At 40.3% G+C, this 19154-nt stretch overlaps 3 protein-coding genes across 9 annotated transcripts in view; 2 read left to right on the top strand and 1 right to left on the bottom strand.

Moving 5' to 3' along the window:
• kif1ab (kinesin family member 1Ab) overlaps positions 1 to 5016 on the bottom strand; it is a 33720-nt gene extending 28704 nt beyond the window's left edge. For all 7 annotated transcript variants that reach the window (XM_034103576.2, XM_034103581.2, XM_034103579.2 and 4 more), the window contains exons 1-2: positions 4929 to 5016; positions 1063 to 1557 (exon numbers count right to left, since the gene is read on the bottom strand). The gene's annotated coding sequence lies outside the window, so the exon portion shown is untranslated. The remainder of the gene's footprint in view (positions 1 to 1062; positions 1558 to 4928) is intronic.
• Positions 4928 to 8981, top strand: agxtb (alanine--glyoxylate and serine--pyruvate aminotransferase b). The gene is made up of 11 exons (XM_034103582.2): positions 4928 to 5268; positions 5619 to 5811; positions 6451 to 6515; positions 6661 to 6761; positions 6855 to 6925; positions 7029 to 7113; positions 7231 to 7329; positions 7420 to 7489; positions 7929 to 8024; positions 8152 to 8280; positions 8615 to 8981. The coding sequence occupies exons 1-11, from the start codon at positions 4996 to 4998 to the stop codon at positions 8720 to 8722; spliced, it is 1290 nt and encodes a 429-aa protein (XP_033959473.1). The 5' UTR covers positions 4928 to 4995; the 3' UTR covers positions 8723 to 8981.
• Positions 8982 to 15779: 6798 nt separating this feature from the next.
• Positions 15780 to 18987, top strand: thap4 (THAP domain containing 4). The gene is made up of 5 exons (XM_034104363.2): positions 15780 to 15911; positions 17173 to 17326; positions 17492 to 17601; positions 17910 to 18013; positions 18153 to 18987. The coding sequence occupies exons 1-5, from the start codon at positions 15887 to 15889 to the stop codon at positions 18267 to 18269; spliced, it is 510 nt and encodes a 169-aa protein (XP_033960254.1). The 5' UTR covers positions 15780 to 15886; the 3' UTR covers positions 18270 to 18987.
• The last annotated feature ends 167 nt before the right edge of the window (positions 18988 to 19154 follow it).

A 19154-nucleotide genomic window follows, 5' to 3' on the forward strand; every position in this document is an offset into this window, starting at 1 on the left:
TTTGCACCGTGATACATTTAAATTACATATTTAATGAATGCTAAATAAAGGAAAATACATAAATAATATGATAATCTATGGTCTGTTGCTTTTATTGTAATAGAATATGGAGAACAGGGCCTTGAAAGCCAAATGTAACCCCTAAAACTGACACACATTCTTCATGTTCAAACCCCTTATCAGTCAGAGCAAGACACAAAGCTCCCGCAGGCTGACTAAATGGCTAGGAAATTATCTGGCAGGAAGATTATCAGCATCCCTGCTATTCCACAGAAAAATGGCTGCATCCCCTGGCCTCATGCACCTAGGATGAAGGCCTTGTGTTGAAACTGTATCACCCCGCTTCTCAAAACAACACACCACTGTCTAGGATCAGCTGTGATGTTTTTCACAGCATATTTACAATTATTAGCCCAAATCCTTACACTGTTCCTCTTGTTAAATCCCAGAATGATGGCTGTTATGTTTTTTTTTAATCAGTTAATGACCAGACCAGACAGATTTAACACTAGGATAATTGTTTCAAGGCAGTGACGAGCACATCCATCTTCTCTGTCTGAATCGATGGAGGAAAAGAAAGCATCCTTAAAATACTTATAATAGGCCTTTATACTGTATGTGCATGGAAAAATGAAGGATGACACATATTTTCATAACATTTTAGGAAACATTAGCGGTAAAGATATATCAGTCATGTAAATATTGTCTCCTCCATCTTGCTTCCCCTGCCGCACCTCAAAGACAGGCCGCGTAAACATAAACGGGACAAACACAAAATCATCCAACACTGCGTCAGAAAGGAGTTCAACATTCATCATTTAACATCCATCAACATCTTGAATAAGATCATATGTTTTCCTACTCGATTCGGGGTGTTTTTTAAGAGATGGACTTGATTATTGAAACATAATTGTTGACAGAGGCGGAATCAAATACCCTGACGCAGCGTCGTTACGCGTACAAAAGGCCTCATAATCATCAACACACACAAATACCGTCCTCACCGAAGCCTGACACCCATCAATACCGAAAGAAAAACCTCTCAGAGGAGCAGTGTCTTACCTCAACTCAGACTCGACGACCGCAGAGGGTGAATCCTCTGCCCATTCAAAACAGCGCCCGGATGCTCCGGTGCCTCCTCCTCGGATCTCCTCAGCAGCTTGGATTTTTCTCCGTCTTTGCTCAACCTACAACCTGTCCTCTCCGCTTCCATACATGGAGAATCCGAGAGTCAGCCTCAGCTTCAGCAGCAGCAGCAGCAGCAGCGCTGGGTGCGTCAATCGAGACTGTGCTGAGAAGCAGGAGGAGGAGGAGTCAGGGCCGGGTGGATCAGCGAGAGGAAGGGTGCGGGATGCTTCAGCGGCCCGCCGTCGGTCTGTCCGTCAGTCGTTCTGGAAGCAGGGAAAATGGCGGTGCTGCTGTGGCACGGATGCTGGGAGGCGGCGGTGACATCATCAGCATCATCAGCAGCAGCCATGAGGCATCGCGATGCAGGGACACAGCGGGGGGTGGGAGGGGGCGAGGGGAGTTGAGGCCCATGGCTAGACCTTTGTAAGCCTTGGAGAGACGAATAATGGTGGAAGTTTCGTTTAGTGAGTGTAAATGTCAAATAACAGGTATCTCTGAGATTGATTGTTTGTTTTTTTAATAGGGAGACTAATAAAGTGTTCTGATAACTTGTAGTTAAAACATGACGACAAGTGGAGTGCTCATTTGCATGAAACTGATCATTGATCAAATAAAACGTTTACATATTAAAATAAAATGTTTTACAAAAGGAATATTTGCTATCACAAAAAATATATGTTACCTTTATTTAACCAGGATATGTCTCATTGTGATTACAATCTATGTTTCAAGAGAGTCCTGGCCCAAGATAGGTAACAGCACAGTTACAGACCATTTTAAAACATAAAATCACATCACAGTCATACAACAAGTTAGCCAAAGCATTTACAGCCACAGCGGCCTGCTTCAAGGTCATTTAGAGTCACTTGGAGTCAGTTTGTATAACTGTCAACAGCACAGTGTGTTTTGTCATTTCTTTAGGAATACAATTGTATAAGAGGATGATACATGAACATATAGGCCTCAATAAAAACGTTCTCAATATACTGTATGTAGGAATGAACTGGAAAGCCTGTGCTGCTGAAGGATTCAATACAGTTGAGCAAGGTACATATAAGTCTGCATCTGCATCATGTTGCACTTTTAAAACCAACAGCAGCACCGGAGATAATGCGTGCATGCTTTCACCTCTCAGCCTCAACCTGACTCAGCAAATGCATTGTGAGGAGGATCAAAATCAATTAAGCATTTTAAATTAAAGTTTGGCAAAAGTTGTTTTAACTGAATGTGCCAGTCACAGGCTATGGAACAAGGGAGTAAGTGGTAAAGTACTTTTTCTTTTTAACAATTATTTTCATAATACAGTAGGCCTATTTTGTTATACGAAGAGCCCATTTCTCAAGCATCTTTAATGAGAATATGTGCACATTTTAGAATAACTGGTTAAGTAAGACATATTTCTGATAATGTCCTACCAGGATTTAGTATTGAATAAGAAACCAATATATCTGTGGAAACGTTGGGGTTAAGGTCTTAGTTCATAGTTATTTGTATTTACATTGTAAAAAATTAGGATTAGAAATGAAGATAAGAACACTGTTCTGTCTTTTAAACTTGGATGAACTGGCCATGGCCTTGTATATAAACAAGTTTACGAGTTTATGGCGTCATTCATGACAGTTGCATAACGCCCCCTGTGGATGAACTTGTACAGCATTGTCTTTATCTTTCTCTTCCTCTTTCCGTGTCTCTTCCAGCTCCTCCTCCTGCTCTGTTTGGGTAGATTTTGAGTGTTACGTTCAGTGCAAAGGCCAATATGAGGAAAACATTGAGTCCAAATCTATTTGCCAGAGGTATAATTATTTACCCAGTCAGACCCAGAGAGGGGCCCCTGCTGGCTGTGACACAACAACAGTTACAGTTACACAAGATTATACTCAGTTACTGACAATAATAAATATGATCTCTTAAGTTTTTGGAGCAAAACTTAGCTTTTGTTTTCTTTGTTAGTATAAATATTTCACCTCAATGGTTTGTCTGTGTCAGTTTGACCTCTTTCAATCTTTAACAATCCCTAAAACATGATTTCAATGATTGAACAACTGAAAAAGAACTGGATGACATTGTAGTTTACATAATGTGAAAGTAATTGCTGTTTGCTGTCAATTTGAGATCAAAACTACTTGTGAATACTCTTACCAGCTACAACAATACTCCTATACCATTAATAATACTCCCCATTCCGGTTACTCATCTCTGTGTGCACCTGGCACTAAAATGATGTAAAAGTGTTACATAATCCCAGCAGAGCAGCGCAGACACAACACGCTTCGATCACTCAGAAGTGGTCAGAGGTTAACAAAGAAATCTGATTTTACTGTATTTATGCACTCTGCATATTCTACCAAATCCTGTTTGTGTTGGAAAATGTATTATGATTTATCACAAAACTTGAACATTCATTCTGATGCCTGTTGACCCGTTGATGACCTGACACCCGAATCAGGTGAATAAAGACACCTGTGTGCCGTGTGTGGGTAAAATACGTTTCAGACCCTTGTGTGACATTTTATTTTGAGTGTGAAAAAGAAAAACCTCTAATTTGAACGAGAATAAATAACAAAGTGAATGGGGATGCTTTTAAATCTTACCTCACAAGAACATTAAACATATGATGATTTGCACGATAGGTAATAACTTTGTGTCTGTTTGAGTGTGTGTGTGTGTGTGTGTGTGTGTGTGTGTGTGTGTGTGTGTGTGTGTGTGTGTGTGTGTGTGTGTGTGTGTGTGTGTGTGTGTGTGTGTGTGTGTGTGTGTGTGTGTGTGTGTGTGTGTGTGTGTGTGTGTGTGTGTGTGTGTGTGTGTGTGTGTGTGTGTGTGTGTGTGTGTGTGTGTGTGTGTGTGTGTGTGTGTGTGTGTGTGTGTGTGTGTGTGTGTGTGTGTGTGTGTGTGTGTGTGTGTGTGTGTGTGTGTGTGTGTGTGTGTCCTGAGCAGATTGGCTCTCTGAGAGGAGACTCCTCTTGGCAAAAGCAGTGTTGGCTCAGACTCAGAATCAACAAACCACCTGCATCTGACCTGAACCAGTTCTGTCTGCATGTCCTAACTTTCCACAAATGTCCAACAGTCATGGAGATCAAGTTCAATAAGTCACAAAAACAGTTGTGGTGGATCAAAACTGTAAGAAAGAATGCCAACACGCACTGGAGAGTGTTCGCATTGGCAACACTTTTCTTACATTTTGAACTATTTCCTAGATGTATGACCTTAAAGTAGTTACTTTATACTCTAAAATCCATTACATATTTATACTGATGGAATACATGTTTAGGTACCAATTAGTTTGGTTAAAGTTTCTTTCAAGGGTCTTTGTCTTCTCTTGGGTTGATAGTCTGGTGTTTAGTTTGTAAATGTTAGTGTTTATTACTTGCAATTTTCCAATGAACACAATGTGTTTCTTATAAATATTAAATATTCTAGCCTACTTTCTTTTCTCTTAATTCAAAATTCTCACCAAGGTTCCCCATTTCACATATCTCCAATATTTATGATTACCTGTATTTTAAATATGTTTTAATTAACCAAAACTAAACCAACAAAACGATATCATGTAATTATGAAATGCAGAGAAACAATTTCCCCACGAGGGATTAATAAAAGTCCATCTTAATCTTAAATAATTTAATTTGTCTTGAATACATTTTAAATGTGGACGCTGGATAAAAAAATATTTCATAACATGATTTTGTATTTTGTTTACCATTGTGTCTCCCAGCCTGAACTAAAGGGCAGGGTTAGCTGTGAGGGGAGGCACACCTCCCCTTGGCCAACAGGTCAAATACCTGTTTGTTTTAAATATGTACCTGAAACTCCTGGTCAGGTTCATTCCCTCAGTCACTCAGAGCAGGCTCTCAGGAACCAGCAGCAGTCATGCAGCGGGCTTTGTTCAGCCGGAGCGCGCTGCTCGCCCAGCAGGCAGCAGCGGCCCTCGATGGTCCGTTGGCCGCCACGAGCGCGCCTCTGATGCTCAGACTGGACCGCTCCATGTCCTCCGTTTCCATCCCGCCGCCGGCATGCCTGCTCCGGCCGCTGGAGGCTCCACTGCGTTACCTGTTCGGACCTGGACCCTCAAACGTTCCTCCACGTATTTTAGCCGCACAAGGCAGGCCGATTATCGGTCACATGCATCCAGAAATGTATGAGGTAAATGCTTTGTTTGAACATCTCAATAGTATACAGAATTAATTTAGTATTGTTACATTTTAAAATTGTGCACACTTGCTCATTAATTAGGGTAAAGGACAACTTGCGAAATATTTTCTTAACCGCAGAAATATTAGTTTTCTTAGAATAAATTAAAGTTGAAGGTTTGTTGTGGTGCAACACATATATGTTAATATACATTCTTCAGATTTTATTATAAAAGTTCAAATAAATATTTGCATAATATCCCAAATCAATGGCAATTGCACTGAAATAACTTCAGTGATTGGTAGCAATAACTGACTAATTAAATGCTAAACGAGATTTCAAACTTGTATTGTCTCCGCCAGATCATGAATGACATCAAGCGAGGGATCCAGTACATCTTTCAGACAGAGAACAACATGACTATAGCTATGAGCGGCTCTGGGCACGCGGCCATGGAGTGTGCAGTGTTCAACACGGTGGAGCCGGGGGAGAGCGTGCTCGTTGGCGTCAACGGTATCTGGGGAGAGCGTGTCGCAGAAATTGCCGAAAGAATGGGTACGTCATTACGCAAGGTTTTACGCACGCGTCAAATGGGTCTCCAAAGAAGATACACATTGTTGTGTACTCTAGCATTATACCATGCATTCCTCTACCTATCTCTCTTTCTATTGGTGGAAAGTAACAAAGTACATTTACTCAAGTACTGTGATTAAGTTAGGTTTTAAAGTACTTTAATCTAATAATGTCCATGTTCTGTTACTTTATACTTCACTACAACTGAGGCAACAATTAAGTAAATATGATATAGTACAAATATGTGTTTTTTTATCAAGATTAATATTACAAACATATTAAAATTATCCATGATGATATATTATGAAAACTATCCATAGGTATTTCAAGTAATTAGAGTGAGCTCCAGCTTTAGTTGCAAACATAAAGTGATAAGGACATTAATGCATAAATTACATGATATACATATTTTGAAATACATACAATATAAAATACAAATAATATAAAATACAAATAATATAAAAAATATAATATATTATCCTGCAAACTTTTGAATACACTGAGAGACTAGGGATAAACTGTATAGTACAACTTTAATTTAGGTGGATTATCTGATTACTTCTTTCACCTTTCTTTCATTCTATCCATTACAGATTATGACATTTGTTTTTACACTTTTAGGTGCCAATGTACATAGAATGGTAAAAGCACCTGGAGGATATTTCAGCAATAAGGAAATTGAACAGGTAGGCACTATCATTTACTAAAGCTAGAATAAACCACTACACAAATGTCTAATACCTCAACCAGAACTTGTATGTGATTGTATGTGACTTGTACAAGTAACAAGAACACGTATGCGATTAAACTCACTTCTACATCTTTCTGTAGGCTGTAGAAAAACACAAGCCTGTCCTGTTTTTCCTCACACATGGAGAGTCCTCCGCTGGCCTCTGTCACCCAGTAGACGGCATTGGAGACATTTGCAGAAAGTAAGCCTCCTAATGCATCTGCCTGAACATACACTTTCATAAAATGACCACATAAAATATAATATTTCCCCTATACTGTCCTCTCTCCCTCAGACATAACTGCCTCTTCCTGGTTGACACAGTCGCATCTCTTGGTGCAGCACCAATTTCTATGGACAAGCAAAGTAAGACTATAAAATAAAATAAACAATGAATAACATCAGATCACATTCTGTCAGCTGCTACAATGTGCTTGTGCGTGATGTAATCTGCCTCTTGTGTTTCCAGATATTGACATCCTGTACACTGGTTCTCAGAAGGCTCTGAACGCGCCTCCTGGCACAGCACCCATCTCCTTTAATGACAGAGCATGGTGAGGGGGCGCTTTCTGCATGCATCTGTCCATTTGAGAGATACATTGCTGCCACTGCAAGGATTATTAGAGTTAGGCCATTCATGTATCTATTTGTCTCCCTGTTACCCCTCAAAGCCACAAGATGTTTAACAGGAAAACAAAACCAGTATCCTACCTCTTTGACATGACATGTCTGTCCAACTACTGGGGTTGTGATGGCCAACCAGCCAGACTGTAAGTCCACAACGGTTTCATGTCACCTAAAACCATATTTTAACTTAAAGTATTATTATGAAACGTTTTTTGGTTGGCTCTGGGTTTTAGATACCACCACACTGGTCCAGTATCTGGATTCTTTGCCCTGAGAGAGAGTCTGGCCATTGTTGCTGAGAAGGTAAAGGGAAATTAAATACATTTCTTTGTTTATGTGATCTAAAATGTATTTACGTAGGCCTACACTATATTTGTCTTAAGCCAGTTTGTTACAGATACAAATTCTGGGCTGTGATAGGGGCATACCATGCTCTTTATTTATTTTCATTAAAAAAAATAAAACTATAAGGGAGATAATAAAACTATAATAGCAAAAACATAGAGCAAACTATCAATAAAAAAGGAGGTTATTCATGTCTGAAAAAAGGAGTAGAATAAAAAAGTAGTATTTATCAAATCCTGCCTTTTTTAATATATTGTAAAATGTGATATAGAAGTTGTGTTTTCATTTAGCTAGAAAAAGCACACAGCCTCTATTACTGCAGTAGTTGGGCCTTGGCAGTGTCTCTAACTTCTGGTCTGATTCTCACGTACTTCCATTGATCTTTGTCTCCCTCTAGGGGCTGGAGGAGTCCTGGAAGAAGCACAAGGAGGTGGCAGCCTACCTTTACAGGGGACTGGAGGACCTGGGCCTCAAGCTCTTCATCCCTGATATGGTGATACAGACAACAACAACAAAACGACATTCTGGATATAAAACGCTAAAGAATATAGATACGAAAAATCAGTTTGGAGCTCTGTATATCACTGCACTACATCTGACAGTTATGTTGTATCCTGCAGGACCTGAGGCTTCCCTCTGTCACCACCATCGTCATCCCTGAAGGCTACAACTGGAGAGAGCTGCTGGCATACATCATGAAACACCACCAGATGGAGATGACTGGGGGCCTGGGTCCTTCAATGGGCATGGTGGGTGCTTGCTGTCAATATATTAACCCTGTACAGTTGACAAACACATGTATGCCTTTGACATTGTAGTCATTATCAGCTGACCTGTAGATTGTAGATGTGAACAATAATCTCAGCATCTTTTCATCAGGTTACTCTAAAAAGATAAATATTTCTCCCCAAATAAACATAACCAGGGAAATAGTGTCATTCAGAATACTCTAATCAAGTAAACATTAAGATCAAACCACATTCAACAGTTATAGCTAGAGCAATGTTGTCAGTTTGTAGCCTTAGCTTTCTGAGTCATGCTGCTGAGTCATTTTAATGCATTTTCCACCTCTTGTTTCATTAGGTGATGAGGATTGGATTGATGGGATACAACTGTGAGAAGACTAATGCTGATATGGCACTGCATGCCCTGGCAGACGCTCTGAAGAACTGCAAAAAGAGCAAGGCTTAAGAGACCGTTCTCCACTCACCCTGTACTCATTCATTAAGGAATAAAACATGAAGTGTCCCGAAAACGCTAGAAACCTGGAACAGCGCATTGGTTCTGCATGTGTCTGTACTTTTGACGGTAGAGATTGTATGAAACCTAAGGCAATGGGCCCTTCGTAAGTAGTGCACTATTTAGAAATAAAGGAGCAGATGTTTTCATTTATGTTCCACTCTCAGTGCACTGAAAGCTGTCAATAAAGTGTGCTTTAATTTATCAAACACTAATTGTCCTGCCTTAATGTGTGATAACAGTACAAATGTCAAAAGCATGGTCAAAAGTCTGTACATGTGCTTAACCTTCAGAGCTAGTGATGTGTCGGTCGCGAACGAGCCGGTTTTTTGGTTTTTGTTGTTGTTAAGAAATACAAGACAGAATGATATGATGATCTCTGCGCTATGGTGCTCCGTGCATGCATGCAGTGACATGTAATATCCAAGGATTAGAGACGGTTGGATGCTGCTGTTTTGAGCATTGCAATATGTTTATTTTCACTGTTATTTATTTATGATTATCTTTAGGCTCAGCAAAGATTTGATGTCAGCTGATGCTGTCTTTTTTTCTATAGTTAATACTGAAATAGAGCCCTGCTGTTTTGTTAGGGCTTTTTCTTAAATACAATTTAAAAATGTCGATACAGTAGCTGTCCTTTTTAAAAATGTCTATGCTTAAGTTGTTATCGGCTATGTGTTGCTATCTGCTTTGGGTAGCGTGGTTCTACAAGCAAGTCAGTGCATTCATTGGGTGGTATCAGAGAGTTACAAGGGTCTGTAAATGCAATGAAAACAATTGGCCACAGCAAATCATTTATATTAAAAATGTAATTTTTACTTTTGAATATTCAGTAGGCCTACAAAGGATGTATTGAATAATGTAAGTGATATATGTGTACAAATATAAATCATTTGTCAAAACAGGGCTACATTTGATTGAATTATAAAAAGGTATGTGGTAAAATTAATAGCCGTGTGTGAGCCGAAAGAGCCGGCTCTTCTTGGTGAGCCGAGCCAAATGATCCGGCTCACTGAAAAGAGCCGGAATTCCCATCACTATTCAGAACTACATTACCCAGGATTCCCTTCTGTGATAGCCGTATATAAAATTGATTAACAACACTGTCGCAGTTGAGCAGGTGTGTTGGTACTTCTTGTCACTAGGGGCCCTTCTCACTTCTCTTATTTTTCATTTCCTCGCTCCTCGATTTCGGTCTCACCGGAAGTTGATTTGTCTGCGCCATCTTGAGTAACGTCCCAATGACCTTATTTTTGCCGGAGGAGCGATAATGGAGGAGCTATAACCGAGGAACCACCAGAGCATCCTTCGATGAAATCCTCAGACACTCGCCCCGTCCCCTTACTGTGAATCGCTCACTGATTGGACAATGCAGTGCATGCACTGATCTGATGCTTCTTGACATGAGAGCAGTTTCCCAGCAGAGTGAAGAAAATACATGAACCTCACGGGAGTCACTCCTCAGTTTATACCGTGTTTTGTTTCAATTAATGTATCATTTAGTTACACATATGTGATATATCTGAACAACAAAGTGGTCAAAAATCATTTTATTCATTTTTTGGAAACATTTTCATGATCGCTTTTTTCGTTTTACATTTTCATTTATTGTCATTTACATTCAGTCAGTCATTAAGTGCTATTAAAATGTGAATGTGCTACATATCCAAAAAAACAAAGTGTGCAATCCAATGAATGTTAATCTAACTGGGTTTTGATAGATAGCATATCTCTTTTTCTTCTTTGAATTATTTTATTTATGTTGTGCACTCTAATCAATATTAATCCAACTAATGTTCGTTTATACATTTTAAGAATGGCGTTTATCTTTTTTGAGAATGAGTTCTTATTTTATTTAATGTATTTGGGTCTACAACAGATGATACAAATGTTTGTGTCAGTAAATGTGTACTAACAGAGGCGGGGGTATGTGTGGAAATTGTCACTACCCGATCCGTCACCCTGCCCGATCGGTTCTGCGCATGTGCGAGAGGGTCCGCCATGTTGGACAACTCCGGACGGCAACACCAGATGGACACTTGACACAGTGGCTTTTAGCAAAGCTGAAAAATAAAACGAGAGAGAGATTAGTTATTGTTATTACAACGTGACTTCACTATTATTTAACCACTCTTTTTATTGGGTTCTTTTATTTGGGGTTAAGTACATTGTCAGAATAAGTGAGGAATGAATTTAACTTCTGTTAGACAGCCATATGCCATACATTTTTGCATACATTCACAGTAAATATGTATTCAGTATGATAGCTGTCTAACAGAAGTTAAATCTATTTCTCACTTATTCTGACAATGTACTTAACCCCAAATAAAAGAACCCAATAAAAAGAGTTGTTAAATAATAGTGAAGTCACATTGTAATAACAATAACTCATCTCTCTCGGTTTTTCTTTTTGAGCTTTGCTAAAAGCCACTGTGTCAAGTGTCCATCTTGGGTTGCCGTCCGGACTTCCGGACCATCTCGCACATGCGCAGAACCGATCGGGCAGGGTGACGGATCGGGTAGTGACAGAAATAACGAGGGCTGCAGTCGGATAGTTTAAAAATCAGCTCCTAAATTCTAACCCTATCGTCTATTCCTTGACCTCTGAGTGAAACGTCACGGGGTTAAGGGATAGTGGATAGGAGAATTCAAAAGGACTTAGGAGAAGAGACTGCGGTACTTTAGAGAATCCGAATGCACTTTCACTATCCGACGTGTTTATGATGCGCCAGCGGACGTCATTGTGTGCGTCTGCTGCTGTGGGGAAACTATGGAAACCACAGTTTTCTATACAGCGGACTACAACATGGATGTTCAATAAGAACGAGGGACTACCGTAAACTCATCTAGAGACTCTGCACCCCGTGCTCTGATGCTGCTGCTTTGCTTTATGAACGTGGACAACAGAGAAACATATTCTTCATGACCAAAGTTGGAATTGAAATAAAAAAGGAAAGTGAAACTTATGCTCGTCACCCTCTCCCTCCGGTCCACATTAATACAAATGATCCCAATACGTATGATTGTATGAACTAAAGATCTTAAAATCAATACAGATGTATTTATTATAAACGTTAGTCCTTAACATCTATCACTGTGTATATCACCATTCAAACATCTTTTAAAAGTTGAACAAACCCCACACAGCTCAGCGAAGACTGAAATGTTGACTTTATTTGATCATTTCAGTAAAAACTAACGTTCATATTTCTCTCTTTGATTATAATACTGATGAACGTTCAAAACAAAGCACTTTGGCAACTTACCACCTATGTTTTAAAAAGCTTAATAAGCACCGTAACTTTCATGATATAATTTCTCCGTCATAATCGTTTTTTTCCGTGAACGGCCGACTGTTGAGTGACGGCAAATGCTGCGGCTGCAAGGCATTGTGGGGCAGCATTTTCGCTTCTCCTGTCAGTTAGGGAGGTCCAGTGGTTCCTAAGCTAAAGGAGGTTATAAAGGAAGTTTGAAACCTCCTTTCCTATCATTCTCATCATTCTAGAGAATTCGAACGGCACTTATCATGGCTGCCACTGAGGGACTTCCGGGTCATTTCACTCCTTTAGGAAGGTTCCTAAGCTAAATGGACTATTCGACTTCAGCCGAGGACAGAGCTGGCTGCTGTCAGACCATCAGCTGTGCAGCGTCATCACAAACGGACGTCGCTTCACGTGAAGCTCCGGAGGAAAGGACGTCCCATTGCTCTTAAAACTAATTTCCCTGCTTCTTGTGGTTTCCTTGCAACTCTCCATGCTTCCCTGGTGGGAGGGACTAGTCACAGGGAAACGACGCAAGTGAGGGACGCAAGGAATCCATTTAACCGAAGTGAGAAGGGCCCCGGGTCACTAGGTCACTACCCGATCTGCGGATCTGCCCGATCTGCAGTGCGCATGTGCGAGATGGTCCGCCATATTGGACAACTCCGGACGGCAGCCCAATTAGGACAACATTGACACAGTGGCTGTTGGCAAAGCTCAAAAGGAAAACTCGAGAGAGATGAGTTATTGTTATTACAACGTGACTTCACCATTACAACGTGACTTCACTATTACAACGAAATGCAGTTTAGCTTCTAACCAGGAGTGCAACAAGCAGTGAAGTGAAAAGTAATGTACACAATCTAGAGAATAAAATATAGAATGAATTGAATGATGAATAAACAAGGGTATGAATACACTAGATATCAGCCTGTGAGCAGTATGAACAGTGTGTATGAATATGCTAAGATATATAAAGTATGAAAACGGTAAGCAGTATAGTATAAAATATATAGATATTAATGTCATGATGATAAACATTGTGGAACAATGATGAAAAATGGGAATGGATGTGGCGACGTAAAACTGACACAAAACAACAACAAACTTTTGCCGAGCCAATTGGAGAGTTTCATCAGCAGCGAGCGCTCAGCTCGAGATACCAGCGAGTCGTTTCAAGCATTTCGCTTCCGCAGCCCGTGGAGAGGAACTGCGCCGCATCGCCGCGCCTCGCTCTCAAGGCTGCGGGCGTCTTTGTCCCGCGAGATTTCAACGTCTCATGTAGGCGAGCCTCCAGAGCAAGTCGGACAAAATGACTAACCATCATGCAACGCACTAGCAAGACGTTGATCGCAACTGCGCAGGTCTCGCTTGTCTCAAACAAGGGCTGCAGTCGAATAATCCAAAGATCAGCTCCTAAATTCTAACCCTATCGTCTATTCCTTGACCTCTGAGTGAAACGTCACGGCGTTAAGGGATAGTGGATAGGAGAATTCAAAAGGACTTAGGAGAAGAGACTGCGGTACTTTAGAGAATCCGAATGCACTTTCACTATCCGACGTGTTTATGATGCGCCAGCGGACGTCATGAATGTGCGTCTGCTGCTGTGGGGAAACTATGGAAACTACAGTTTTCTATACAGCGGATTACAACATGGATGTTTAATAAGAACGAGGGACTACTGTGAACTCATCTAGAGACTCTGCACCGTGCTCTGATGCTGTTGCTTTGCTTTATGAACGTGGACAACAGAGAAACATATTCTTCATGACCAAAGTTGGAATTGAAATAAAAAAGGAAAGTGAAACTTATGCTCGTCACCCTCTCATTAATACCAATGATCCCAATACGTATGATTGTATGAACTAAAGATCTTAAAATCAATACAAATGTATTTATTATAAACGTTAGTCCTTAACATCTATCATGTGTAGCCTATATCACCATTCAAACATCTTTTAAAAGTTGAACAAACTCCCCACAGCTCAGTAAAGACTGTGAAATGTTGACTTTATTTGATAATTTCAGTAAAAACTAACGTTCATATTTCTCTTTTTGATTATAATACTGATGAACGTTCAAAACAAAGCACTTTGGCAATTTACCACCTATGTTTTAAAATGCTTAATAAGCACCGTAACTTTCATGATATCATTTCTCGGTCATAATCGGTTGTTTCCGTGAACGGCCGACTGTTGAGTGACGGCAAATGCTGCGGCTGCAAGGCATTGTGGGGCAGCATTTTCGCTTCTCCTGTCAGTTAGGGAGGTCCAGTGGTTCCTAAGCTAAAGGAGGTTATAAAGGAAGTTTGAAACCTCCTTTCCTATCATTCTCATCATTCTAGAGAATTCGAACGGCACTTATCATTGCTGCCACTGAGGGACTTCCGGGTCATTTCACTCCTTTAGGAAGGTTCCTAAGCTAAATGGACTATTCGACTTCAGCCAAGCTGTCACTACCCGATCCGTCCCCCTGCCCGATCGGTACTGCGCATGTGCGAGATGGTCTGCCATATTGGACAACTCCGGACGGCAACCCAAGATGGACCCTTGACACAGGGGCTTTTAGCAAAGCTCAAAAAGAAAACTCGAGAGAAATGAGTTATTGTTATTACAACGTGACTTCACTATTATTTAACAACTCTTTTTATTGGGTTCTTTTATTTGGGGTTAAGTACATTGTCAGAATAAGTGAGAAATGGATTTAACTTCTGTTAGACAGCTATCATACTGAATAAATATTTACTGTGAATGTATGCAAAAATGTATGGCATATGGCCTTTTTACCTAATCCTAATCTTTCTTCCTCCCTCCTAAACCCCAAAACCTCTCCTACGGTAAGAAATTAAAATCAATGTTTATACTACATGGGCTGTATGATGTAAATCTCGTCAATTCGCTTTTAACGGTGGTGCCTCTCAGCCACTGTAGTGTCGTGTCAGGTGGGCGTGTCGTGTACCATCGTGTACCGCCGTGTACTGGCCGCGGCCGCAGCTAGACCATATTGGAGAGATCGGGTAGTGACCTTATATATACAGTAGAGGCTTCTCAATACTCAAATGTCCCCTCCTCGACTCCTCGGTCCTCCGGTAGTGACCCGGAAATGAATTTCAGCGCGCCATTTTGAAGGACGTCTCATTTCTCTAAATGCACACCGAGGACCGAGCGTCGAGGAGGCTCTCTGGAGGAGCTATAACCGAGGATACACTGATGGTTCCTCCACGGCTCCTCCGCGGATGCATTTCCGGGAACGGTGGAGGCGTGACGCACGGCCGGACTTATCTCAGCCAATAACAGCTCTGCATGCATCCCCTGGATATTATTTTAGAACCTGCTCTCATCGCAACGCGATGTTTACAGTGAGCACAGCTGTGAGGTCCGTGCAGAAAGCAGAGCAGTGTGTACAATATATATATATATATATATATCACTCAGTATAACATGCCTAATTCCCCCCAGCTGATGCAGCTGTTGCCACGTAATAATGAACGGACGTCGCTTTAAAATGACCGCTCAGAGGAGAGGAGTTCTCATTTCTTTAAACGTCTGCTGCTTCCCCTCATCTCCTCGGTTCCCCTCCTCGGTCCTCCGCTCGCATCTCCTGTGGGCGGGACTAAGTCTCGAGGAGGGGAGTCGAGGAGGGGAAATTTAAGAATTGAGAAGCCTCGAGTCTATGGTAGTGACACAAGCCTACTGTGTCAAGTGTCCTTCCTGAGTTGCCGTCCGGATTTGTCAAATATGGCGGACCATCTCGCACATGCGCACTGCAGATCGGGCAGAGCTGCAGATCGGGTAGTGACACTTCTTCCTGATTTATACTCGCTTTAGAGTCTGTTGACTGCAATTTGGATTATAAAATGGCGTGTCCTGCAAATCAGACAGGTAGGACACTGGTTAACATGTATAATATTATATTATACACATATTAGAATCAATGTCAAATGTAGGTTCACGCTACAATGTCGCAGGGATCAAATGATACCTTGCAGTAAGGTTACTAAATAATAATTCGGCAGCTTTTTAGAGCAATAATTTACAGAAAATGATCAAAGTGAAACGTTACATTTGTCCTGAGGTTTGTGAGTTTTTACATCAAGCTTACCATTGAATTTAGGATATCAGAGAGCTTTAACAACCGACAGTAGCTTACTTCCGTGATAGACTAAACCAACCAGGCACAGGTGGAGACGTTGTTTTAGTACTCTGACTTTTAAATGGGTTATGTTGTGGTCTGCGAATCAAAATGTCGCGAAATGTTGCTGTGATAAATGCGTGTTATTTGCAAAGTGTTACTTATATTATTGATATGAGTGTGGAACAAAACATTCACCTTCCTCTGAATTTACTGAAGAGTCTTCTTCTGGTGTCTGCCAAATGTCCTTCGCTCCATCGCCACCTACCGTTAGAATGGGAGAGCTGCAGCACATACAGTGTATATAGTGCATTTTTATTAGGACTCTTCCTTGCATCTAATTCACATTTTCTTCCCTCTCTGTTGCAGGAATATACGTTTAGGGGGCTCTTTTATTTCACATTCTGCAGTTACTTAAAAGCTCTGCCATGAAGGTTAACTTAACCATGTATATACTGTTCAGATCCTGGTGACATTGTCCGCAAAATGTGTAAATCAAATACATTGGGATTACACCATTTAAATAATATAAAAAACCTACCTGAATAGGATGCAGTCCAGGCAACATTGTTATAACTATAGTAAGAGTTCTCTACATTTCCAGCATAAAATGCAACAGTTGTTTTATGCTTTACATATAATTGAATGACAAAAAAAGCCTACACTTTGATCAGAAGACATTTAGATAAAAAAAAAAAGGAAAAAATAGAATTAATGGAAAGATAAACGCTTTAAGGAGAAATGGTTAAGAGTGTTTTGATTTGTTATCTTGGTGTTTTAAAGGTGTTACTCTGGTCTGTTTTTGCACTCCCAATTGTATAACATTGTTTGTTTGATTAAAAGTTCATTCAAAATTAATGACATGCTGAGTTACTGTATATTAGTGTATTCTTATTTGTGGCATCACCCATCACCACCTGATATTGATTGAATTTGTTCTCTGTTTTCATGATTTTCATGATCAAGCGTTTGATGATATTATTTCATGATTATGATGTTTTTTACCATCAGTGGAATTGAACCAAGCCCTCCTCGCCCTCGACTGGCTTCTGGGTACCTGGGAGTCGGATGAACCTGGTGAGGGCAATTTTCCCTCCATAAAACCTTTCCACTACATAGAGACACTGAACTTCAGCCATGTGGGACAACCAGTCATCAACTTCACGTAGGTAACTGGGAGAATTTAGAAATATAACACTAAGCTGAAACATTTTGTGGCCCTCTCTGGTTTATTCTCTCAACTCTTTGTTTACATCTTACCTTAGCAAATGTGCATCCTGTTAACAGACTTTATGTTTTATTCATTTCTCGTTCTTATTTTGTTTGACAGGTTTAAAGCCTTCCATGCAGAGACCAAAAAGCCCATGCACAGGGAGTGTGGTTTCATTCGAATGCAGCCGGGAACTAACAGAGTGGCGTTCATCATCGCACAGAACTCAGGTGGTTACATTCATGTTGCTGGATGTACCCTTGTTTAGTATGTACTTGTATTTCTGTTATATGTGGTAATCACTCAGATGTGCAAAGGCCTGATATGTAAGTGTTATCTGAGGGAATGTTAAGGTTAAATTGAATATATAAATATAAGAGGTGACTTAAAGCATTAGTGAAGAGATATATTCCAGACATGACATGGAGATACATTTTTCTCATAAACTAAACTTAAAATTGTGCATATAGTGAATTTGTAAGCGCTAACTTCCTGTGATTTCACACATGTTTTGAGACCAGTGTGTCTTTATGTGCAGGTCTGGTGGAGATTGAGGAGGGGGATCTGACCGGGCAGCAGCTGAACCTTCAGAGCCAGGCGGTGGCCCGGACCTCCTTCGCCAGAGAGCCATATGTGCAGAAGGTAAAACTGGTTCTCTGATCCTGCATTATTAATAATTCATATTAACTACTGCCCACACACAGTCCAAAAAGCATCAACAAAACATAACTTGTTTTATTCAATAAATTATTTATGCTTCCTTTTGTGCCGATGTCCTCAGATTTCTCGAGTGATTCAGCTCCGATCAGATGGGAGGCTGGAGCAGAGCGTTTCCATGGCAACAGACAACCAGCCTCTGATGCAGCACTTGCACATCACCTACAGTCGGTCATCATAACCTAACAGGCTGCTGGGCTTCTTATAATAGCAGTATGTTGGTCAGGAAAGACAAATGTTGCTGAAATGGGGCATGATGAAAAATCACTGTTAAGTCAACGAATAATTTAAAACAGCTTGGGGTAGGGTGTGTATTATTGCATTACATACAATAACTGAGAGTCAGGCATTACAGTGAGAAACGTGTAGAGTTATATTCAAAAATGTAAAAAGCCCTGTGGAGTTTTCTTATGAACAAACACACATTATGATTATATTCAGTTTCAAACACCGTGTGTGTGTTCATGAGGTTTAACAAAGCACATTTCCTTCCTCATAGAACAAGGTATTTCAAATACTCCATTTACAGCCATGCTAAAGAGCAACCTGTCTTCTTCTTCCCTGCATTTGCTGGCATTCTGCTGTATATCTCAGGACATTACCATCACCTGTAGATTACTGAAATAGAGTTAAACCAGAAACTACAGGTATAAAACTCCACTGGGACAATTTATTAAAAAAGAAATGTATTATTATTTGCACTTAATGGCCTTGGCTAAGTACGGGTGCTTACGGTATATTTATATATGTTGTCTGGATATTTATTCTTGGAGCTGGTCAGCTTATAAAGCACTGATGAACTAATGTTGTGCTGTGTTCTCATGTCTTGAACTTTCATTGCACTAAGTTACAATTAAAAGCTAAAGTAACTGCTGTCCTGCTGGAGTGAATGTAAAGGGTTTTGTGTGTAAAAGGTCAGTTATTCTTATGAGTGTTATTGTGGTTATGGTAAAGAGTGTCATTTATGTGTTTGTTTGGTTTATGTCTGTCAGTGGACAGGTTCATAAATATAGATGTTCTAACACGGGTTGCATTACAAAGAAAAGTGATTTGACTTTGTCTTCAT

Source organism: Pseudochaenichthys georgianus, chromosome 17 (assembly GCF_902827115.2).
Source record: "Pseudochaenichthys georgianus chromosome 17, fPseGeo1.2, whole genome shotgun sequence".
Taxonomy (NCBI): Eukaryota; Metazoa; Chordata; class Actinopteri; order Perciformes; family Channichthyidae; genus Pseudochaenichthys; species Pseudochaenichthys georgianus.